Below are 25,705 nucleotides of genomic sequence, written 5' to 3' on the forward strand. Positions count from 1 at the left end.
GAATTATTCTTTGTAATGTAACTTTGTAATGTAATAATTCTTTGTAATGTAAAGTATAATAGGATACTTTGTTTAAAATCCTATTAAAATAGGATATTTTTATGAAAAATAATATTTAAATTAAACATAATTAAAAACATAAAAGTATGTTTTAAGTGCTAAAATAAGGTGGTTAGCACAGGTATTAAAACCTGATTTTTCATCCTGCTTTATTACTTTGAGAGGAATTGAAGCTGAATTATAGTCAGTTGGCATATATTGAAGTTGACCAGATTTTTTGTTGGGTGATGTTACTATTAAATAGAAAGCTCATGTATTACAGACTGTCCAGGCATATTTCAGTTTATGCATGTTACCAGGCATAATTAATGTTTGTGCTGCTTTTCACTCAGAAATAAATGTTTCAGTTTGAATGCTAAATTAATAGCCACATGACTATAAAAACCAGAAAGGTAACAGTTGCACTGTTTGCGTGTTACCTTCTACTTTGTAGAAAATTATAGAATATGTAACAAATTATCAGTGTCTGTCCTTCTCTGTAGTATTATAGCTATTCCCATAAAGATGTGTAAACTCTACAATTTCTTTCCACAGGTTTTTCACATTAAGCTCTCTTAGTTTATGAAGCAAAAATGCTTCATTAGATTGATTTTGAAGGCAAGTGATTAAAAGATCTACAAGGGTAAAATAAGAACAGGTCTTGTAAGCATCCTAGATCTCATTTTGCCTTAAAATCATAGAGAGATGTTGTGCTAAAGTTTCTGATTAGTCTTTAAAGATAGTGTTAAATGAAGCAACTTGCAGTAAGTTAGCTTAGTGGTGGACTCAGAATTAGAAGAAATACTTTATTTAGCAAAGTAGTGGTTTATTAAAAGCATTATATGTAAGGAAAAAAAACATTATATGTGTTTTTTTAAATTTTAGAAGTGGTATTTTTGGGAAAAGGACCATATGCTTTTACCACTCTCCCAGAAAAGAGGAGAGTTGGGCTTCTAAATTTAGAAAGGTTAAGGGTGGAGATGATGTATATTTATTTCACTGTGATTAGTGGAGAAATGTGTTCATTTCTGATTTCTATTAATAAGGGGTTATGACAGTTTAAGAAAGTGCTATCAAGAACCTGATTTAATCAGTGGAAGGTAGGGCAAACAATTAAATGTACTATTCACTTGTCTACATCTAACTTGTTACACATTGTCATTTTTATAAAAATTTATATGTTTTTGAGAGCGAGTGAGCAAAGGGGGAGGGGTAGAGGGAGGAAAAAAAAAAAAAAAACTTAAGCAGACTCTGCTGAGCACAGAGCCCAATATGGGATTCAATCCCATGACCCCAGGATCATGACCTAAGCTGAAACCAGAGTTGGATGCTCAACCAACTGCACCACCCAGTCACCCCCACATAATCATTTCTATGTTTAAAACTACATTAGCCAAGGAGATGGATTCAATGTGGTAAAAATGAGAACACTATAGACCTGTACAAATAAAAATAAATACTTGAATTATTTCTTTGGAGAAACCGGTCATTAGTGTGGGTGCCTTGGGAGGAAAGAACATAAAGATCTCTATAAAAAGCAGAGATAGTGGATTAATGGACAAAATTACTGTTTCCAGTCTGGATGCTGTTGTTGTCTAACTCTTTTCATAAAAGTAAAGTGGAATTTGTTTTCCTCTGTCATAAAGGGAAAATGGAATAATACATAAGAAAATTCTCTGATCTAGTTATAGGAAAGATTAGAAATATAAGTTAGTGGCATATCTTATACCACAGGGTAATTTTTCCTTGTGAAAAGGATATCTGATGAGCTTTTATAACAGTTTACAGTCCAGTTATGAAAACATATTTGTAGAGAAATTTAAGACATGTATAATATTCTGGCTTAAAGCCTGTGCATTCTCTTGGCCAAAAGCCTTTATATTTGGTGGTTTGGTTTAGGGTACCTTATTGGTGGTTTTGTTTTGTTTTGTTTTTGGTGGTTTTGTTTTTAACCTTCATTGTTAAATACAGTTCTCATATGTGTCCAATTAACCATAGTCCATTTTATTAAATCAGGTATGAAAGTATCATTGCCACTCTGTGTGAGAACTTAGATTCACTTGATGAACCAGATGCTCGAGCAGCTATGATTTGGATTGTGGGAGAATATGCTGAGAGAATTGACAATGCAGATGAGTTACTAGAGAGCTTCCTGGAGGGTTTTCATGATGAAAGCACCCAGGTAAGTTCTTATCTGTGTCTTGTGTCAGATCTCTTGGGAAAGATTTCAAGGAAAGTAAAGGTTATGCACTTTCATTTGTTTGTGTGTGAATATATATATATGTAATATATAGTACCTTTTTCTCCCCAAAGGGGTCATTTTTTCATTTGTGCTGATTTCTGGTGGGACAAATCTGCCTTAGATTGGTGGTTCTCAAACTTTAATGAATCTAGAGAGTTTGTTAAAAACACAGGTTGCTGGGCCCCACCCTTAGTGTTTCTGACTCAGTGGGTCTGAGATGGGCTTAAGCATTTTCATTTCTCATCAGGTTCAGAGTGCTGCAGCTGCTAGTGGTCAGGAACCACACTGTAACAACTACTGGCTGAGAGCAGTAGTTACCACTTTTTAAATTTTCTGTCACCAGAAGCAGATGACTCACTCCTATTCCAGGGATAAGATGACTTATTCCTTATTCCACAGTGGTTGTGGCTCATTACAACGGAGCTTCTTACCTGGGGCTGGGGTAAGGACTGGCATGTGTAGTTTAGAAAGATTCTTTATGGATGGATAGACTTCCTCCCATCTTCTGTCTCTCCTCTACCAAAATGGAGAGACCTGACCTCACAGCCACAGGCCCAGAGAAGCAGATATATTATAAAACCCTTTTCCCCAGGCATTTGCACTCACTGCAAATTGAAGGTCATGTATGTAATCTATCATAGTAATTTTAATGGGTCTTTATAAGGAACACACATATAAGCCTGTAGTTTTAAATTTTTATTTATTTTTTTTAACTTTTATTTCTTTATGATAGTCACACAGAGAGAGAGAGAGAGAGGCAGAGACATAGGCAGAGGGAGAAGCAGGCTCCATGCACCGGGAGCCTGATGTGGGATTCGATCCCGGGTCTCCAGGATCGCGCCCTGGGCCAAAGGCAGGCGCCAAACCGCTGCGCCACCCAGGGATCCCAAGCCTGTAGTTTTTGTGTGTGATTCAGCAGCCCACTCTTATTAGCTGTGATCTGGTACAATTTTACTGTTTTTTGGCTCTTGGCCTAGTATGACAGGTAATTTCCTAATTCTCAAATTTGTATCTTTTGATAGAATTATATAATAAACGATTTAATAAATAATAAGCAATTTTTGACACCAACAACGCAAGTTGGGGATAAGTGGCTAGTGAGTGTTTAGTTGATGAATACCTTTAACTTACTCTTTTTGATAATGGCTGAGTTTTAGCCTTAATCTCTTAATCAAAATCAGAAGCCCCCATAGTAATTCATAAATGGGTAAGCACTGCTTTGGAAATGATGGTAGGGAATAATGTAAATGCCTTTCATTTTATCTTTGTTAAATTGTGCCCTCCCCTTAGGTGCAGCTCACTCTGCTTACTGCCATAGTGAAGCTGTTTCTCAAAAAACCATCAGAAACACAGGAGCTGGTACAGCAAGTGTTGAGTTTGGCAACACAGGTATGAAATCTAGAAAAAGCATGGGTTTGATTTGTCTGGTTTTATATTTAGGAAATTATGAAACTAAGAAAATTCATTCGGGGAGGTTTTAATTGGGTATAGTCTTTAAATCCTGTTAAAATATAAAACGTGTCTCTTATACCACTGAATTATAGCTGGTTCTATGGCTTTTAAGTGAATTGACTGACTCATTTTTATGATTATTCATGAAAAACAGATTTTTTTTTTTTTTTTTTTTTTTTTTTTTTTTTACTATTAGTCAAGAACCTATGTGAAAATGACATTGAGTCTTACAATATTGGGTGACTCACTTGAGTCTCACTTCTTCTGGGTGACTTAATTCCAGCTTTGAAATGAAAGCACCATGTAATGCTAGTTAAGTGCCTTGAGTTGATAGCCTGTTTCTTGAAATAATTTTAAAATGCTTATGCTGCCTCCTTAATCATTGAATGTTTTTGGTCCTTCCTAGGATGAGTTCTAATTTCTGGAATGTGGCAGCTGGCCAAAAGGATCAGGTCACTGTTTTAGATCCACAGAGATGAAAATAGTTATTTTATCTAATGTAACTAGAATAGTAATCATCAATTCATCATAATTTATTTTTTTTAATTTAGTTATGTTCTTAATTGAATTTCTGAACAGGCTGGCTGTTGGAATTCCAATAGCAGGCCATTGGAAATTCAGGTGTGTGTCTACACATGAATCTGATTCAGATATTCAGTTTACCATTTTTCTTATCTGTCTCTTTATAGTGGTATTTTATCAAATTTAAAATCTTTTCACAATACCGTGCCTAGTTCTGACCTGTCATCTTTCCTATTACTGATTTTACATCTTTTAAAATTTATTTGTAAGAGTCCTTTGACGTGTTTTTTGTTGTTGTTTTGTGTTTAAAAGTTTTATTTATTTATTTGAGAGAGTGAGCATGAGAGAGACAAGTGGTAGAAAGGGAGAAATAGGCTACCCATTGAGCAGGGAGCCTGATGCAAGGCTTGATCTCAGGACCCTGAGATCATGATTCAAGCCAAAGGCAGCTGCTTAAACCAACTGAGCCACCCAGGCTCCCCAAAATGTATTTTTTTTAACTTCCCTTTTCTATTCAAGTCTTCCTTTGCCTGAAGCGAAGCAGTTTCTGGAACTATCAAGGCAGTGGTTATTTAATATTACTTGTTTTTAAAATGAGGATTGTAGACTTCCTAGTCTAGACCCTTGATCACTCGTTTGTATCTGTGTTTTAAGATGTATTTAAAACAAGTTTTATTTATCTATTTATTTAAGATTTTATTTATTTATTATGAGGGACACAGAGAAGCAGAAACACAGAGGGAGAAGCAGACTCCTTGCAGGGAGCCCAATGCAGGACTCGATCCCAGACTCAGGATAACGCCCTGAAATGAAGGCAGATGCTCAACTGCTGAGCCACCCCAGCATCTTACATTCCCCTCCCCTCCCCTTTTTAAAGATTTTATTTATTTATTCATGAGCGACACAGAGAGGCAGAGACATAGGCAGAGGGAGAAGCAGGCTCCCTGTGGTGAGCCCGATGCAGGACTCAATCCCAGGACCCAAAGGCAGACAGACATTCAACCACTGAGCCACCCAAGTGTCCTTAAAACAAGTTTTCTTTCTTTCTTTTCTTTTTTTTTTCTTTTCTTTCTCTTAAAGCAAGTTTTCTAAAAAGAATTTGGGCTATGTTCTCTCTGCTCACCTCTAGATAGGGATAGGCTTATAATCAAGCAAGTGTCCTTGGTATAGGTTCCATTGTATTCACAAGTTCTCAACCCTGTTTCCATCTCCTATTTAAGGCTTATGGATCTGTATTTAAAAGGTATCATAAGAGAGCTGTATTTTGGATTCTTGTTAGAGTTCAAACTCAATCTTACCATCTCCGGTATTTACCAAAACTTGCCTGAGATAAAGTATTTAGGGAGGATTGATTAAATGATACAAGGACTCTCTATTCTTACTGATAGTTGAAATTCACCACTGAATCAAGCCTAATTCAGCCAGGGCTGGCTATCTAGACTCATTGTACCTGACCCTCATGAGAATTGCATTTACTATATTATATCATCTTGTATTAAGGATTGTCATGAGAAACTATCCTCTTTGAATCTGTTGTCAGTCATTTGTTACTCCATTATGTTTTTTTCTTTATGAAGTCCCATCAAACAAATTCCTAACCAGTTTTGGATTCTCCTAAGCATTAATATGTAGTTAACTGCCCATCTGAATGGCTTACCTGACCAGATTTCTTGTTTGTATCAGTTGGAAACCTTAGAATCAAATTTAAGGATCTCCTGTAGAAAAAGTATAGTTCTTGTGGCATGCATTTTTCTGTTTTTAGTTTGATTTAGGCTCTCTAGCCTTCAATGCATTTTTGTAAACTTTGACTAAGTTCTTTTCTAGGACAGGGGAGGATATAAGTAAACCATCAGATATTCCCAATTCTAGACTTTTTGTATAGAATAGTATAGAATCTTTAATGATAACTATTTGTATTATGCTTACTGTATACCAGGCATTCTAGTAAGCACTTTACATATTAACTTAATTTCAATAAGGGTTTCTACTGTTGTATTATTCATATTTTGTAGATGAGAAATCTGAGACATAGGCCCAATTAGTATGGGTCAGAGCTAGGACTCAAACCCAGGAAGCCTGGCTTCAGTGTCTTTGTCCCTATCTACTATGCTGTGCTGCTTCTCTAATATGAAAGTCAGGGATGACTTTGAGACTACACATTCCCTGCTTTCCCTATTTAAAGCACTCTTGTGCATAAATCAGTACATACAAATAAACTTAGTAGTTTTAAGATCATTGTGGATGATTATTTCAAATTTGATTATGAATACTTATTAAGCAATTTCCCTAGCCCTGCTGTTTTTATCCAGTTAATGAGATCTGAGGAGTTAGCATAAAAGAACAAGCACATTTATATATTGTGCTTGCATATTTTATATATATATTTATATTATATAGAATTCCCATGAAGTTTTTTCTCTTTTTGCCCCCTTCAAGTTTGTGAAATAAGAACCTAATACTTATGACTGGTACCAATTTAAATTGAGGGCAGTGTGATATGCTAAGTTGTATTAATTTGAATTGGGTGATAGGGTTCTGTTTCTGCCACATCTCTGGTTCAGGACATGATTGAGCAAATTTCTTTTTAATACTGTTCCTTTCCCATCTCTACAGTTGAGTTAATTAATACTATTTTTTATCTGTACTGAGAATTCAGTGAACTGTATGTAAAATATTTATGCTTCTAATTTTAAATAAACTGGTGATATAATTAGAAATATTATTAGAGGAAAATAAAATGAACCTTTGAATCCAAGGCTTCATTTTAAAGATTTGTCTTCTTTGCTTTGGTAGTTAGGAATTAGTTAATATACACAGAAGTGTCCAGACTTTAATAGTTAGCCTATTATAATATATGAAAGAAAAAATAAGATGAAGACTTCTCTGTAAACTAGAAACCATCATCATCAAAATCACCTGTGCTGCTTGTTGGTTGGAAGTATAAATTCCTGGGCCTGCTTCTGATATAATGAATGAAAATCTGTGATACGGCCCTGGAATCTCTCACTGAGTGGCTTCCCTGGTGTGCTATAATGTTGATGCAAAGTCTAGTTTAAGAATTACTGTTATAGGGATCCCTGGGTGGCGCAGCGGTTTGGCGCCTGCCTTTGGCCCAGGGCGTGATCCTGGAGACCCCGGATCGAATCCCACGTCAGGCTCCCGGTGCATGGAGCCTGCTTCTCCCTCTGCCTATGTCTCTGCCTCTCTCTCTCTCTCTATGTGACTATCATAAATAAATAAAATTAAAAAAAAAAATTTTTTTTAAAAATCCATTCTGCAAAAAAAAAAAAAAAAAAAAATTACTGTTATAGAGTTTGCCTGGTAAGAATTTTTTTGGAAGCCCTCAAATTTTTAGAAATGTACTACTTTTCCAGATCCTGGCAAGGAACTATGGGGCTAGCAGAAAAGCAGATTCAAAACCAAATTTTCTGAGTCACTAAACACATAATGGCACCCTAAAATCATAAAAGGTTTCTGTTTTCGTGTTCCAAGTCTTGACTAGGACTGATTTCTTGTGGCCTCCAGGTAAAGAGTGAGGCAGTGAAGGCCAGCTTATAGTAGGCCTAACAAGTCAGCTCTCAGAACAACAGTGTTCAAACAGTGGAGATCTTACCTGTTTTTAACTTCAGGTCTTAGAAAATTGATAATCATTTCTTACAGGACTATATATATATTTTAAAGATTTTATTTATTTATTCATAGAGACACAGAGAAAGAGAGAGAGAGGCAGAGACACAGGCAGAGGGAGAAGCGGGCTCCACACAGGGAGCCCGACGTGGGACTCCATCGCGGGTCTCCAGGATCATGCCCTGGGCTGCAGGCAGTGCTAAACTGCTGCGCCACTGGGGCTGCCCCAGGGCTAAATTTTAAAGTCTATTAAGATTTGCAGTATGTATATCCTTTACTATTTATTTATTTAATTTTTTAGAGAGAGCCTGAGTGTGTGGGGGAAGGGAGGCTGAGGGAGAGGGAGGGAGAGAATCTCAAGCAGTCTCCATGCCCAGTGCAGAACCCTACATAAAGCTCAGTCCCAAGACCCTAAGATCATGACCTAAATGAAAATCAAGAGTCAGACTTAACTGGGGCACCTGGGTGGCTCAGTCGGTTAAGTGTCTGCCTTTGGGTCAGTCATGATCTTGGAGTCCTGGGATGGAGCCCTGCATCATGCTTCCTGCTCAGTGGGGAGTCTGCTTCTCCTTCTGCCTCTCCCCATACCCCTCTACCTCCCACCCCACCCCCCTCAGCTCGCTCCCTCACTCTCAGATAAATAAAATATTAAAAAGGGTCAGACTCAACTGACTGAGCCACCTAGGCACCCCTAACATATATACCATTTAGTCCAGTGATTCCATATGCAGCATTTTGCCCTGTTGCAGTGTTTTGAATTTGTGGGGGGATGGGACTCAAATTTTTTTCATGGATGTACATAATTTTGTAAATCCCCACAGGATTTTTTTTTTTTTTTTTGCCATTTGGTTTAATATGTGCATAATAGAGGAGAGAAATAATTTGAAATAAAAAGATGTTATTTTAATAAGTATATTATTAAATTGTATTATAAAGTTAAATACCTCAACAATATTACTAATCTGTAAAGATGGGAGACTAAATTTTTCTAGTCAAGTAATGTGCAATATTCATTTTAATTGTATAATAAAAAGCATAGTCTACAAATTTCAAATGGTGTGCTCTGGGGATTGAATATATAAGTTAAGATTTAATTTTTATTTATTTTATTTTATTTTTTATTTTTTAAGATTTAATTTTTAATTTATGTATCAACAAAAGCTGGGGTGGGGATTGCTTTCCTGGCCTTTTATTTTGGAAAATTCATATTCAACTCTCTTATAAAATCAGTTTATTTATGTTCTATAATGTTCAAGCTTTGTTTCCAAATGAAAATCTAAGTGAGGTTTCAGGCTGCTATTTAGAAATAAATTACCCAACTCCTCAAAAACAAAACAAAATCATGTAAATGGGACACTATATCACTGTTTCCTTTTTTTAACCCTGACATTTCAAATACTACAAACATTTTGATATGGTATGTAATACATATATATATGCACTTCTATTATAATGATGCAGCTTATGTATGTGATAAAGATTATTTTAGATTACGTTTACCATTTTGATAATTTTATTCACTAACTTCCCATATCTTGGCATTTCTAACGCTTTTTTGTCTTAATCCACTGCAGATGCAAATTAAACAATATATGACTAAGAAAAACCATTTAAAACCATGTAGTCAAAACCATCAGATTCACTGCTAGTATTAAGCTGAACGCTAAGTTCCTTATGTGTTTAAATCACGAACAAGTTCATCTGCCCATTTAGAAACTCACATGGAAGCCCTCAAATTGGCCCAGTTTTAAAGAAAATATTTTTGTATGTGTGTTTTAATTACAGATCTGAAACAGGGACTTACTGTTGTAGTATTGGAACAGCTTGGGCATACATGCTACCATATACATATACTCTGAGAGGTAGATACCAGGATATTTATTGCCACTTTATAATCATATGAATGAATGAATGAATGAATGGCAGGAAGGAAGGAGAAAGAGGCAGCAATCTAAATGCCCTTCAATAGGACACTAGTCCATAATGATGCAGGGCTGTACAAAGAGGAAAAATTTGCAGGTATACATGTGAATGTAGAAAGCACCTTGCAGAGCAGTATATATAATGTGAAACTGGTTTTATATAAAATGAATATATGTGTGCTTAGGAGCATTCTGGAAGGATGCATACCACACTGTTAATATGGCTATTTTGGGGGTGGAGAGTTAAAATGGAGAAAGGATGTAAATATTTATTTATTCATGAGAGACACAGAGAGAGAGAAGCAGAGACATAGGCAGAGAGAAGCAGGCTCCTCACAGGGAGCCTGATGCGGTACTCAGTCCTGGATCCCAGGATCACAACCTGAGCCAAAGGCAGGTGCCCAACCACTGAGCCACCCAGGTGTCCCTGTATTTTTATTTTTTTAATAAAAAAATTTTTTTAAAGATTTTATTTGTACACACAGCATGGGACTTGAACTCATGACCCCTAAGATCAAGAGTTGTTAACTCCACTAACTGAGCTAGCCAGGTGCCTCAGAGACTTATTTTTATGTTACAAACCTCTAATTGTGATGTGGCATTGATAATTTTTTTTGTCATAAGTATATAAAATTATTTTAAAACTACCACAGATAAAACAAGACCACTAGATTAAAATGTCATCCCTTTGCGGGGGTGCCTGGGTGGCTCAGTTGGTTAAGTGTCTAACCACAGCTCAAGTCATGATCTCAGGGTCCTGGGATTGAGCCCTGCATCCAGCTCCCCACTCAGCGGGGAGTCTGCTTATCTCTCTCCTTCTGCCCCCCTCCCCTTGCGTGTGCATTCTCTCCATCTCTCTCTAATAATAAAATCTTAAAAAGATTCTCTCCTTCTTTCCCCTACCCCCCACCCCCCGCCAAATGTCACCCCTTTGGGAAGCACTTAGTTCTGTTGTTATCTTTGACAATTTTTTATTATTTTAAATACTACTACCTCTCATACTATATTGTAATAATTAGTACTCTGCGCTTATTAAAGTCAGGTACTCTCTGTTGTTATCTCTTAATTTTCTTTTTTCTTTCTTTCTTTCTTTCTTTCTTTCTCTCTCTCTCTCTCTCTCTCTTTTCTTAAGATTTTATTCACTTATTCATGAGAGAGAGAGAAAGATAGAGAGGCAGAGGGAGAAGCAGGCCCCACGCAGGGAGCCCGACGCGGGACTCCATCCTGGGTCTCCCGGATCATACCCTGGGCCGAACGAAGGCAGGCGCTAAACCGCTGAGCCACCCGGGCTGCCCATTATCTCTTAATTTTCAGGGCCTAGACAGTATCTCCATAGGAGATACTTAATAAATGTTTGAATGAAAAAAGAAGGTATGGGTAAAATATTTTATGAATAATCCTAATATTTACAGCAGTTAAAAAATAATATTTTTGTGTTCTGAGGCCATCTCAGGGAGTAAATTTCTGCCTGATTAAATTTCTATTTTCCTTTTCCCAACATTCCTTGAATTTCAGTCATAGGACTAACCTTTCAATTTAAACTCTTTGAAACACTAAAGATTATAGAATTATGAATGTGTTAAAACTATGTTGAGTTTAAATATCTTAATAGCCAACTCTTTATAAATCACTACAGCATTGCCTTGATAATAAATCTAGCAGGTTGGTTTTCTGTATGGAGAAAAGTTCCATTTAAACCTTCTTGCCCTTGCCTTTCATTAGGATTCTGATAATCCTGACCTTCGAGACCGGGGCTATATTTATTGGCGCCTTCTCTCAACGGACCCTGTCACAGCCAAAGAAGTAGTGTTGTCTGAGAAGCCACTGATTTCTGAGGAAACAGATCTTATTGAGCCAACTTTGCTGGATGAGCTCATCTGCCACATTGGATCTTTGGCTTCAGTATACCATAAGCCTCCCAATGCTTTTGTGGAAGGAAGTCATGGAATCCATCGTAAACACTTGCCAATACATCATGGGAGGTAAGCAGATGAACTAGATTTTGAGTGAGAAGTAACTGTTTAGAACAGAGTTGGTCTTCCTCATGCTTTTATAGTCTAGAAAAGAACTTGCTGTGCATTTTGCAAACCTGTTACACTGCCCTGGGCGCTCCATCTGAAGACCAGTGACCACAAACATAATAGGTGAAAGGCCTCTGTGTGTTCTAAACTGGGAGTAGATAAGATAATGGCTTTAGAAAATGGTGAAAACTTCTAAACTGGTAAGTTTGAAACTTGCTTAAGTCTGCAGATGGCTGGGATCCCTGGGTGGCACAGCGGTTTGGCGCCTGCCTTTGGCCCAGGGCGCGATCCTGGAGACCCGGGATCGAGTCCCACATCAGGCTCCCGGTGCATGGAGCCTGCTTCTCCCTCTGCCTGTGTCTCTGCCTCTCTCTCTCTCTCTGTGACTATCATAAATAAAAAAAAAAAAAAGTCTGCAGATGGCACTGGAAATCTTCTCAGGGCTGAAAATTTGGAAGAAAGCCTATATGTACCTTTAGCTTTCTTTTCTTTTTTTCCTTTCAGATTTTATTTATTTGAGAGCAAGAGAACAGGAGTGGGGAGGGTTGGTGCAAAGGGAGAACCAGACTCCCTGCTGAGCAGGGAGCCCAACATGGATCATAACCTGAGCTGAAGGCGGCTGTTTAATTGACAGAACCACCTGAGCTCCCCTACCTTTAGCATAACTTTGGTTGAAGTGTATGGATAAAGTTAGCAAATACTTATTTTATGCTATAAAGCTGATAATGAAATAACATTTGCAGGATTGTTTTATAAAAGCAGCCTAGATTCATTCCTTCTACTGGCTTTGGGCTTTGTTTTTTTTTCTAGCTCCTTAAAGGATAAGATTAGGTTTCTTGCTTCCTGAGGTGGCCTATGTTGCTGTTATCTTCCTCTTAGAACAGCTTTTGCTGCATCCCAAAGATTTGGGACAGTTGTGTTTTCATGTTCATTTACCTCTATGTATTTTTTTTTTTTTATTTCTTCTTTGATTTCTTGGTTGACTCATTCATTGTTTAGGAGCATATTGTTTAGCCTCTGTGAATTTATGTTCTCTCCAGATTATTTATTGTGATTGATTGCTAGTTTTATAACATTGTGGTCAAAAAAGATGCATGATATGATTTCAGTCTTTTTGAATTTATGAGACTTGTTTTGGGACCTAACACGTCTGTTTTGGAGAATGTTGCATGTGCACTTGGGATACACGCAGAAATGTGTATTCTGCTGTTTTTGAATGAATGTTTTGAATATATCTGTTAAAAAAGCATCTGCTCCTGTGTGTCATTCAAAGCCACTGCTTCTTGTTGGTCTTCTGTATGGGTGATATATCCATGATGTAAGTAGGGTCTTGTCCCCTGCTGTTACTGAACTACTGTCAATTTCTTCCTTAATGTCTAATAATAGTTGCTTTATGTATTTAGGTACTCCCATATTGGGTACATGGATATTTATAATTGTTATATTCTCTTGTTGGATTTTTTTTTCTTGTTGGATTATTTCCTCCCATTAGGTGGTGTCCATCTTTGCTTTTTGTTATAGTCCTTGTTTTAAAGTCTGTTTGGTCCAATATAAATATTACTACCCTATCTTTCTTTTTTTTGCTTCCATTTGCATGGTAAATGTTTTTCCACTCCTCTATTTTCAGTCTGCATGTGTCTTTAGGTCTGAAGTGAGTCTCTTGTGGGGAGAGTATATTTGGCTCTTGGTTTTTTGTTTTCTTTTTTAAGATTTTATTTATTTATTAATGAGAGATACACAGAGGGAACGAGAGTGGCAGAGGCAGGAGAAGCAGGCTCCATGCAGGGAGCCTGACATGGGACTCAATCCCGGGTCTCCAGGATCAGGCCCTGGGCAAAAGGTGGTACTAAACTGCTGAGCCACCTGGGCTGCCTGGCTCTTGTTTTTGTTTGTTTGTTTGTTTTGTTTTGTTTTGTTTTTTAAGATTTTATTTATTTATTCATAGAGACACAGCTAGAGAGAGAGAGAGGCAGAGACACAGGCAGAGGGAGAAGCAGGCACCATGCAGGGAGCTTGATGCGGGACTCGACCCAGGTCTCCAGGATCACGCCCCGGACTGCAGGCGGCGCTAAACCACTGCGCCACCCGGGCTGCCCGGCTCTTGTTTTTTTAATCCATTCAACCACTCGTTGTTTTTTTGATTAGAACATTTAAACGGAGTTGAGATGCAGCAGTGCTGTTCTAAGAGGGAAGATTATAACAGTACCTTCCTGAGGCCAATTTAGGAAATAAGTAAAATCCCAACCTCACCTTATACCTAAAGCAAGTAGAAAAAAAAACAAATCACAAAGCCAGTAGAAGGAAAGAAATAATAAAGATTAGAGCAAAAATAAATGAAATAGAGACAAAAAAAATAACAATAGATTAAGGAAACCAGGAGCTGGTTCTCTGAAAAGATCAATAAAATTGATAAGCCTGGGATCCCTGGGTGGCGCAGCGGTTTGGCGCCTGCCTTTGGCCCAGGGCCCGATGCTGGAGACCCGGGATCGAGTCCCACATCGGGCTCCTGGTGCATGGGGCCTGCTTCTCCCTCTGCCTGTGTCTCTGCCTCTCTCTCTCTCTGTGTGTGACGATCATAAATAAATAAAAAATTAAAAAAAAAATTTGATAAGCCTATAGTCAGGCTCATCGAAAAAAGGAAGAGAAAGGACTTATTTAAAGAGGAAAGGGCAACATCCAAGCAAATGTTTATTGATATTCATTAGCCCTCACATGAGTTGAATCTGGTTTTAGGACAGATGCTGTGATTTTTACTGAAAGGAAGTTGTGGCTTCATAAGGATTAGGCCTTGTAACAGTAGGATGTTTCTCTTGTAGGCATGCATATTTAACCTACATATGACCATTTGACTAATAAGTACACCACCTCCTAGTCTGTTAAGTTTGGGTAATAAATAGGGATTTTCTTTTTAATTTGGCTCCGTAACCATATTTATATGCCATTTAGATTACTTGTGATAAGTAATATCACAATATTGATAGCTTTTGACCCTTGGGAGGGGAAGTGAAAAAAAAAATCAAATAAAAACAACCCTTTCTTGAACATAAGGAAAGAACCAATATTTATACTAGAAAAAGAAACAGGGTCAGCCCCGGTGGCACAGCGGTTTAGCGCCGCCTGCAGCCCAGGGTGTGATCCTGGAGACCCAGGATCGAGTCCCATGCCAGGCTCTCTGCATGGAGCCTGCTTCTCCCTCTGCCTGTGTCTCTCCCCCTCTCTCTCTCACTCATGAATAAATAAATAAATAAATTTTTTAAAAAGAAAAAAAAAATTTTAAAAAGAAAAAAAAGAAACAATCTCTTACATAAGATCTTTATCTGATTAATAGTCTTTAATTTGTTACCTTCACAATTCCTTATGTGGTTCCTTTTTAGACAAAAAAAAGGATTTTTGGTCCATTGTGCTTGTATTATCTTTTTTTTTTTTTTCATTTCATGTATTATCTTTTCAAAGGAAACACAAATGCATAAAAATTCCCTTTGAAATAAACGGGGATGATATATTGCTCCAAATGGTATATCTATAATAGCACAGACATTACCTAGCTCTCTTCTGCAGCATTCAGTTAAGAAGGGATAAGGATCTGACATGAAATACAGCTACACTGTAAAACCTTACTCTGCCTCTTCTAGAGATCTAAAAATGCTTACTTAACTAAATCTTTTAATATCTACTCGGGAAAGCAAAAAGTGCTTTTCAGTTGGGTATTGCTTACTAAAACTTGTCAGCTGCTCTGGGCAGCGGGGAGGTGAGAGGGTAAATAGTTGCCTAATTTAGAAAAATCTCACCTTTTAAAAAATACTGCTTTGATGACAATTAGGCAGTTATTTCCAGGAGTTTACAATGGAGAACATTTTCGTGTTTTCTTGTGTTTGTCATTTAGAAAAAATGCATAATGGTTTGCCATCTTCTTGTTGAAACCATAGAATCATTTACTTCTTTTCATCTAACTCTCTTTTTCTTTCTCATGGAAAATATGTGCACTGTTACTTCTTTTGCCTTCTGCGTAGAGGTCCTGATAAACAATATGACAGAACACTTCTTAAATGGCACATGTCATGAGATGATAGAATTTCGTGTTCAGAGAACATCCTTTATAGAGATTTCATGTATTTCTTGGCAGGTGCATATGAAATTGCTTCCCTCTTTTGACTTATTTATTAATTTTTGGCTGTATATGCTCCTCTTCCCCCACTCTAGATACTTCTCATCTTGGTTTCCTTGACACTTTTTGCTCCTAAGTCATCTTTCTTGGATTGTTTTTCTGTCTTTAATCTTTGCTATTCTGTGTTCGTTCTCTTTCTAGTCATTAATCTTGAATGTGTTGCGAGGCTCATTCTGAACTTGCTCTCTCTGTGCTTCTCTTTGTATTCCTTTCTGGGACTGATCTACTAAGCACAGCCACTGATGTATTACAAGGCTTTTCCATTTTATACCATGTTTTCATTTCATCCTGCCTAAAATAGATCCCTGTGTTTGGGTAACATTGTTACCATTTTATGATGAGGAGTCTTTGTCTCAGAAAAGTTGTCACTTGCCCAAGATCACATTGTCATTTTTGGAGCCAACATTTGATCTCTGTCTGCTTACTCTAGACTGCCTACTACTCCTCCTGCCACACTCACGGTGCTCTGCTGATTTCACCTGAGATGTGTGTCTGATTTCTTCCCGAACTCTGACTGCCAGTCCCTTGTCCTTGGCTGTTTGACTTCTTTTTTTTTTTTTTTTTTTAAATAAAGATTTTATTTATTTATTCATGAGAGAGAGGCAGAGACACTGGCAGAGGGAGAAGCAGGCTCCATGCAGGGAGCCCAACATGGGACTCGATCCCGGGTCTCTAGGATCACACCCTGGGCTGAAGGCAGGCGCTAAACTGCTGAGCCACCGGGGCTGCCCTGTTTGATTTCTTCACTTGTGTCTCGTACTTGAAATTTAACAGTTGAGCACAACATTTGTTTTCCCATCATCCTCTGGCAGATTCCTCTGTCATTGTGAGGAGCATCAGCAGTCTTTTTACTTCTTAGTTTTTGTTTGTTTATTCTGAGTTTGATTATTCCTTTTTCTCTCTTTTATGTTCAAGAAAATATCATTAATAGAATTTTTACAGTATTTTTTCTTTGTATTATATTAATCTCAGAAAACATGCAAGATAGAGTAACAAATTCCTGTCTACTCTTCACTCAGGTTCAGCAGTTCTTACTATTTTGCCAAACTTGTTTCATGTATCTCCCCCACAATGTTTTATTTTTTGAGAGAGCTGGAGTACTTTAAGTCAAATCCCAGACTTCCTCTCATTTTACCTTTACTTGGTATCTCTAACAGATAAGGACTTAAAAAAAAAAAAAATCACAGGGCACCTGGGTGGCTCAGTGGTTGAGCATCTGCCTTTGGCTCAGGTCATGATCCCAGGGTCTTGGGGTTGAGTCCCACATTGGGTGCCCCATGGGGAGCCTACTTCTCCCTTTGCCTGTGTCTCTGCCTCTCCTGAGTGTCTCTCATGAATAAATAAATAAAATGTTAAAAAAATCAATAAATTATCCAGCCTAATTAGAAATAATTATTTAATATTACACAAGCAGTCTTAACTATTTTTAGATTTTCTTAATTGTCATTCTCTATTCTCTTTTAAAATTTATCTAAGTTTGGTTTTATTTTGTTTTTATTTTTTTTTTATTTTTTTTTATTTTTTTTATTTTTTTTTTTTAGTTTGTTTTTAAATGTTTGAAAGAATTCAGAGTGAAGCTGTCCGAGCCTGGAATTTTCCTTGTGGAATTCCTCCCCCCTCTTTGAAATTATATGCCATTTATGATCATCTTAATAGTGCACTAACCTTTAGTGTGTAGCTCAGTAGACTTGTATATATGTATACAATCATAACCACTACCTTGATCAGATATTTCCAGGACTCTAGAAGAGTCCTCATGTCCTTTTGCTGTTAATACCCACTTACCAGAGATAACCGTTGTTTTGACTTTCATCACAATAGTTTTGCTTATTTTTGAACATGATATAAATCAGTTATCTGTTTCTGTTTATTGGTATATAGTATTCCATTGCCCACATATGCCACAATTTATTTATATTTTCTGTTGACGTACCTTTTTTCAGTTTGGGGCTCTTACAGATAAAGCTGCTATGAATATTCTGTGTATGTCTTAGTAGACTTACATACTTCTCTTGTGTATACACCTAGGAATGGAATTGTTGGATCATAGAAGAGATGTATATTTAGCCTCGGGAGACGTTGCCAGTTTTCCCAAGAAGTCCTACCAATGTAGTGTATATACAATGTGTATATATAGTGTATATACAATGTAGTGTATTCAATGCAGTGTATAAGAGTTCTAGGTGATTCACACCCTGAGGAGCACTTGGGGTTGTCAATCATATTAGTTTTTGCCATTCTGTGAGATACGGGGCCTTGCTTTACTTTGCATTTGCATTTTCCTGTTGAGTGAAGTCCACGTCATCATTTTTTTCCTTTCATACTTAATGTTTTCTGTAGAAACTTTTATCTACTCCAAGGCCATCAAGCTACTCTCCTAGGTTTTCCCCTTCACATATATGTCCACTTTGTCTCTTTAATTTTTATTTTGTGAGGTACAAAAGTCAAGGTTCATTTTTTTTCTCACACAGCTATCCAGTTGACCCAACAACATCTCCTGTCTCTTGGAACTCATCACTTGCTTTTTATTTATTTTTATTTTATTTTATTTTTTAAAAAGATTTTATTTATTTATTCACAAGAGACACAGAGAGAAACGCAGAGACACAGGGAGAGGGAGAAGCAGGCATGATGTGGGACTCAATCCCGGGACTCCAGGATCATGCCCTGGGCCAAAGGCAGGTGCCAAACTGCTGAGCCACCCAGGGATCCCGCTTTTTATTTTTATGTAGCAGTTCCAAACTGCTGAGCCACCCAGGGATCCCGCTTTTTATTTTTATGTAGCAGTTGAGATTACTCTTTCCTCATCTCCATGCTCATTTTTCCACCTTTAGTCCATTTGAGACACAGCTGTTAGAGGGATGTTTCTGAAATGTTACTTTTAGTTCTTTGTTCAACAAATCAAAGTGATTCTGTATTGCTTATCATAAAAAATTAATTTTTATCTCCCCATCTTCTGTTTCCCAGAATCTTAATCCCAATCCCTGCCCCTGCCAACATCATTTTTTACCACCTCTACTGTCAGATTGTTCATTTCTGTGCCTTTGCACAAACCATCCCTTCCTTTAGGGGAGGTCTTTCCCTGGCACTTCCTCATAACTGTGCTATTCTTCAAACTCTAGTCATAAAACCATTCTCAGAAGCTTTTAGAATCAGTCCTACCTGGCTTGTTTTGCTTGTCATCTATATCCTGTCCATATGAAGACACTCATACAGTACTCATTTCTGCTGTTACACAATGAATATGCTTTGCAGTCATCTTGTAAATGCTTGCTGCTTTTTGTTGTTGTTTAAGTTGAGGACAGGAGATATATTTCCTTTTTTAAAAATATAGGCCCCCCCCCCAAAAAAAAAATATAGCCCCAAGGGACGCCTGGGTGGCTCAGTGGTTGAGCATCTGCCTTCGGCTCAGGGTGTGATCCCATGGTCCCCGGATCGAGTCCCACATCGGGCTCCGTGCATGGAGCCTGCTTCTCCCTCTACCTATGTCTCTGCCTGCCTCTCTCTCTCTGTCTCTCATGAATAAATAAATAAAATCTTAAAAAATATATATATAGCCCCAAGGTTCTCATTACAGTGCTCTGTCATAGTGTAGGTACTCAGTTAAAATGGACTGACTGATGTTACATAGTATACATTAATTTTCATTGTAGCAACTATTTATTTTTATTTATTTTGATAAAAATAAGAATTGCTGTCATCTCTTCATGTGCATCAACAAATGATTATGAAATAAGTTTTTTAGGGGTGCCTAACTGGCTTAATTGGTAGAGCATGGAACCCTTCATCTTAGTGTTGTGAGTTTGAGCCCCACATTGAGTGTAGAGATTGTTTAAAAATAAAATCTTTTAAAAAAATAACACTGCTAAAAAAAATAAATGAATAAAATAAAGTGTGTGGGGATTTTTTGGTGTTTCTTTTTCCCTTCCTCCTCTATTTTCTGGATCTGACATTCACTTGTTGCCTTGTTATTAGTATGTCCTGGGTGAAAGTGACTTTTTTTCTTTTCCCCTCTTTGTGTGTGTGACTGCAGCACTGATGCAGGTGACAGCCCTGTTGGCACCACCACTGCCACGAACCTGGAACAGCCTCAGGTTATCCCCTCTCAAGGTGACCTTCTAGGAGATCTCTTAAACCTTGACCTTGGTCCCCCAGTCAATGTGCCACAGGTGTCCTCAATGCAGATGGGAGCAGTGGATCTCTTGGGAGGAGGACTAGATAGTCTGGTAAGTATTTTTCTTCCTTCATTCTTTCTTTTGGTTATTTTTCATTCTTGATATGCTGAAGAGCTTTAAATTACTCAGCTTTTTAGAATTAGACCTTTCCTTGATGAGCAGAGCAATGTCCTTTGATAAAGGACAGGATTATTTGTCTTCATAGAATTAGTTGATACTGTCAATTAATTAATTAATCCTTATGGGGCATGTTTGCAGTTGTGTACAAGATTGTTTTGTTGTCTTGCCTGTAAACAGAAGCTTGATATTTAGCCAACCTGTTGTTCAGCACTCTTTAATATTTAGTATCTTTTCCAGAGCTTATTATTATTCCCGCTTCTTAACTCTGGAGAGCCCCTATAATTCCTTTTTTCCTTGAACAGCATATAAATGACCTCATAGAGATCATCCTGTTTTGAGGCTTTCAAGCCTTTGCCTTTTTTTTATATTTTATTGGTGTATGCCCTAATTCTGAAAGGTTTTGAGGCAGCCATTTGAGCCATTTGTGTAAAAAATGTACCTTTATTCCAGTTGGGAGGTACTGCTTGATTGGTTCTTCTTGTCCCCCTTCTTCCTCCCACCCATACTTCCAATTTAATTAGCTTCCAGGATTCTAATAATAAAAGGCTCCAAAGTCTAGAGTATCTGTGAATATGTGCCACCAGTGGAACTAAAATTAGTTTTTGTTGCTGTACAAAATAAATGAGAAATATTAAGGATGACCTTCCATCTGTGTAGAGAAGGCTGGAAAAATAATAGGTCACATCACATGGCTCCCTACAAACCAGGTTTTTAATTGTGGTAGAATTAGAGGGGCTCTTTCAGCTAGACATTTGTACATGTTTTTCTCCAAAGATGCCCAACAAATTTATTTCCCAACATCAGAAATTGGAAGACATGCCATAGATATGAAAATATATGTTCTCAGAGATTACATAAACTAAACAGCCTCACTTTCTGCTACACACACCAGCATTTTCTTTTCTACCTTAGGAGCAGCATTATGTCTGGGATTTATGCCAGCCAGTACAGGTACATTTAATTCTTGGCTGGCAGAGGGTCTAGGGTTACAGTCCTCTCTCTGTGGGTTGTGCATTTTAGTAATGGAAAGTCACTGTTTTCAGAGCCTGTACACTGACCAAGCTCTAGACACCAGCTCATAAAAATGCAAATAACATTCCTTATTGTGTTTCTTGGGAATATTAGCATTTGCTTTTCATACTCATTTCTTTAATGAGTGGAGTTGACCAATTATATAAGGATAATATAGTTTCCTCATATAATTGTCATGGCTGTCTAGCCACCCTGTAGACTCAGAAGAATCTGTGGAGTCTCTCAGGGGACTAAAAATGAATACTGAAATATTAATGGATTCTCCCAGAAATCCCACATAACCTTTGAAATAACTCTCCCTGTTCTGTTGACACATCACCCACAGGTTATGTGTTATGTTCTCTTCAAGTTTATGCCTTAACAACCCTACTTATTAATATATCTGGCAGCTGACAACATGATGGACTCACTCTGAACCTAAAAATGACATTTAAGCTTATAGGATGGAGGGGAGAAAGAGGCCCTAGATTTTAATGTTGTCTGGCCCAGGATTTTATGCTCTTGCTTCTTGACCCACTTTAGCATGGAAGGAAAGAGCCATGGTATTTCTGTGTGGCTTTGTATTAGCAGTTGCTGGCCCTTAACACCCATGAGTTTTCTCCTTATATTTTGCTTAGCTATCCACTCCTCTATTAGGATTCCCACAGGTATTACTTTAAATAGAAAAAGTGCCACATTTTTAGGTTGTAGTAGCCAAAGTCACACATGGGCCTTTTTCTTTCTTTTTTCATAAAGGATGTTCTTTTTGGGTTGGGGAGTACATTATTTTTCTATTTGTTTTTTTGTTTGTTTGTTTGTTTGTTTTTTTCTATTTGGATTTATAAATATTTTACAGCCTTTGCTATGTAGGCCCATTAATATTCCTGTGTAACTGTATTTTACGACTTCTTGACTTCAGGATTCAAAATGGCATACTTGGTGTTATAGCCCTAGAAAGTCATGCAGTTTTCAGCTTATTCTGTGATATAAATATATCTCAGAAATAAAAATGAGTAAAAAGCTTTTCTTTTTGCTTTGGTCTGTATGGGGTTAAATATATATTCACTCAGAGAACTAAGATCCTTTTAAGAGAACATCACAAGGAAGGCCTAAATCTGACTGTGTGGAAGGTGAGTTTCCAAGGCAGCTGTAGTCCATGCTGTTTTTAAAATGCTTTTATTGTTCTTTTGTAAATTATCTAATTTAAAGAGGGAAATAGTCCTCGAAGTTTTTAATCTATATAGATAGTGCTGTTTCTTGAATGATTCTTTTCCTTATAGCAGTGTTTCTCAAACTATAGTGTAAATCTATATAAATTCTATATATCTCCTAGAGATCTTGTATAAAGCAGATTATGACTTAGTTGGTCTGTAGTGAGACCAAGGAATCTGCATTTCTAACAAATTCCTGGCTCCATGGGCCATATTTTGCATAAAGCCATAGCATTTCTGGGACCACTGTGAACCACTTCAGTTTGGTGCTTGAACCATAGTTTTTGGTAAACCCAGATGTCTTTTTCTCTTGATGTCAGCAGTAAGCACACTCCTGGAAAGAGAGTCCCTCCTCTGCCCCAAATTGAGGGAGAGCAAGAAACTCCTGAAATTATTTTGGATAATAATTAAAGAAGGAAAGGTCCTTCTTTTATTCTCTAAGAAGAATAGTGTTGCTGGGAGTCATAGCTTTTCATCCAGACCCCGATAAAAAAAAATTGGCCTGGGTTAGAGTTACATGTTCACCTGGCAAGGAGATTACCTTAGTGTTCACTTCAGAAGGGCAGACAGTGAGGCCTCTATGATTTCTACTGCTTTTATTATTGCCAACAGAACCCTACCCATAGGGGTCAGTGGTGTGCTGCTAATGAAGTATGGCAGCTACAGACCTTTTATTTAAGCTTTGGGGTTCTCAATTACAGCTGCAGAGTTAGTCCCACATTAGTACCATAAATTAAAAAAAAAAAAATTATCGAGGTGCCTGGGTGACTCAGTTTCAGCTCAGGTCTTGAGATCAAGCTGAGTCAGGCTCCACACTCAGAAGGGAGTTGGCTTGAGATTCTCTCCCATGCCCCCGCCCCTATCTCTGCTTATATATGCTCACACTCTCTCTCTCAAATAAATAAATCTTAAAAACAAAATTGTCAGTGTTTAGGCCCAATCCTAGAGCAATTAAACAGAATTTCTGGGAGACGGGACCTAGACATTGATATTTTGGAAAGATAACCCAGGTTATTTTTATTTTGTATCCAAGGTTCAGAACATTGAGCCAAAGGAAGTTCCAAATGGAGATAGGTAGAGATGTTAAAAATTGAACTCTAAGCCAAGACAATGATTTCTACCAAAGAATTATGTTCTGATGAGCCACTTCAGTACCTCCTACACAGCAGACCTCTCTGACTTTACCTGTGTTCATTCCCCTGCCCCAGGACATTTTTATTGTATTTTGCAGTTAGGTAGTCCAGCCTATCAGAAATTGGCCAAAAGTCGAATTTGACCAATTTAGATTTAATTGCTCAGTCCCAGGGTTCTTTCTACCTCTGTTTATTTTGCATAATTAGAGATTGAAAGTCATTTTTGTATTTTAGATTATCACTTATTTCTCTGTTCCTCTTTTTTTTTTTTTTTAATATGAAAAGAGAGAGTATGCACACAGGGTCAGGCAGAGGGGCAAAGAGAGAGGGAGAGAGAGAATCCCAAGTATGCTCGTGTTCAGTGCGGAGCCCAACATGGCGCTCAATCTCAAAACCTTAAGATCATGACCTGAGCTGAAACCAAGAGTTGGACACTTAATCAGCTGAGCCACCCAGGCGCCCCTCTGTACTTCTGACTTAAAATTTGCATATTAACCAATGAAAGTTATTCTTCTCTTTTCATATTCTGGTGATCCTCCCATTAGATCTCGTTAACCTTCTTCCATTGTTGTAGTTGTAAAATTTTGAGATTTAGTGAATTGAGAATCAGAATTGTCATTAAGGAAGTACTTTATTTACTCTATCATTATTTGCCACAACATACCTGAAGACTCCAGCCTTCTTCCATCAATAATAGTGACTCATAACAGCTGTGATTTTTTAACTAAAAAGAATGAGTGGGGATATTGCTATGTAAAGAAAACACATACATATACCCTCCATGCCTCCTAGTTGATTCTTATTTATATATTGTGGAGGCAGGTACCTTTGAAAATCATTTGATTTAGGCAGAGCTTCAGATTTTAAAAATGGAATGCTTTTTCACCATAGGACTCAAATCAAAATGGGTTTCTTCCATATTCTTTTCATTCTCCTTACTGAAATATCCTCATTTTTAGTTTCTGCCTATCTCAGCGTATTCTCTTTTGCTTGAACTCTGCAGATAGTTTCCTCTTTCTGTTACTATAAACTTAACTGTCACCTTGATGTGGATTGATTTTAGTGAAACTTACGTGGTTGATGTGTTCTACATGTAAAGCAGGATAGCAGGATCTAAATATAGGCTTACAAAGTTATTTGAGTCTTTTTGTTTCTTCGTTTCAGAAATCTTCTATGTGTTTTTTATGCCTCTCATGTGGAACCTAAGAAAGTGCTCATTCTGAGTGTATAACTTTTCTGACCGTTCAAATCCTATTTTGGTGTAGTGTGGGAGGTAACCTGATGTCCATGTTCATAACTCTTGCATACATGTTATAAAGATACATTATTTGCTAATAAGTCTGACATCTGTGAGAATCACTAAAGTAATAATTGAATCTTGATTTTTTTTTTTTTTTGTCAGCTTTACTTTCAGTGTGTCAGCAGAGGCCTTGGTTAAAAAGGCTTTTATTCATCCAAGGTGCTGTGCATTATTCTATTATTCTATTTAGATAAATGGTGCTATTTTGCATCAAGACTGGAAAGGAAGCATTATCCAGAATGCCTTTTTCTTTTTGCTAACAAAGGTTTTCCATCCAGAAAAATGTCCTTTCAGTGTGCCCAGCTGGAGTAGTGTAGGCTAGAGGAGAAACTGCCTTTTCCTAACTGCAGTGTATGTTTTTCAAATCCTCCCACTCTATCTGTTGTTGTTTTCTCTCCAGTGTAATTAATGTACAGTGTTAATGTCAGGTGTATGATATAGTGATCCAGCAGTTCTTTACACTTTTCAGTGCTTATCATGATAAGTGTACCCTCCTACCCTGTTTCTTACAAGTGTGTGTGTTTTTTTTTTTTAAGAACAGATTTTTAAAATCTTTTTTAAAGATTTTATTTATTTATTCATGAGAGAGGCAGAGAGAGAAGCAGGCTCCATGCAGGGAGCCCTATGCGGGATTCGATCCTGGGACTCTAGGATCACGCCCTGGGCCGAAGGCAGGTGCTCAACCGTTAAGCCACCCAGATGTCCTATCTTACAGGTTTTTATTTTTACCTTTCAGAAAAAAAAATTTTTTTAACCTTTCAGAAA

General features: G+C 37.4%; 1 protein-coding gene across 1 annotated transcript in view; it reads left to right on the forward strand.

Annotated features, from left to right (window-relative positions):
* Positions 1–25,705, forward strand: part of AP2B1 (adaptor related protein complex 2 subunit beta 1) — a 131,746-nt gene that overhangs the window by 50,184 nt on the left and 55,857 nt on the right. Inside the window, exons 11-14 of the mRNA XM_077852219.1 lie at positions 2,056–2,221; positions 3,572–3,670; positions 11,527–11,786; positions 20,024–20,216. Of these exons, the coding sequence (XP_077708345.1) occupies positions 2,056–2,221; positions 3,572–3,670; positions 11,527–11,786; positions 20,024–20,216 (718 nt within the window). The remainder of the gene's footprint in view (positions 1–2,055; positions 2,222–3,571; positions 3,671–11,526; positions 11,787–20,023; positions 20,217–25,705) is intronic.

The sequence above is a fragment of the Canis aureus genome, chromosome 16 (genome assembly GCF_053574225.1).
Source record: "Canis aureus isolate CA01 chromosome 16, VMU_Caureus_v.1.0, whole genome shotgun sequence".
NCBI classification, from domain to species: Eukaryota; Metazoa; Chordata; class Mammalia; order Carnivora; family Canidae; genus Canis; species Canis aureus.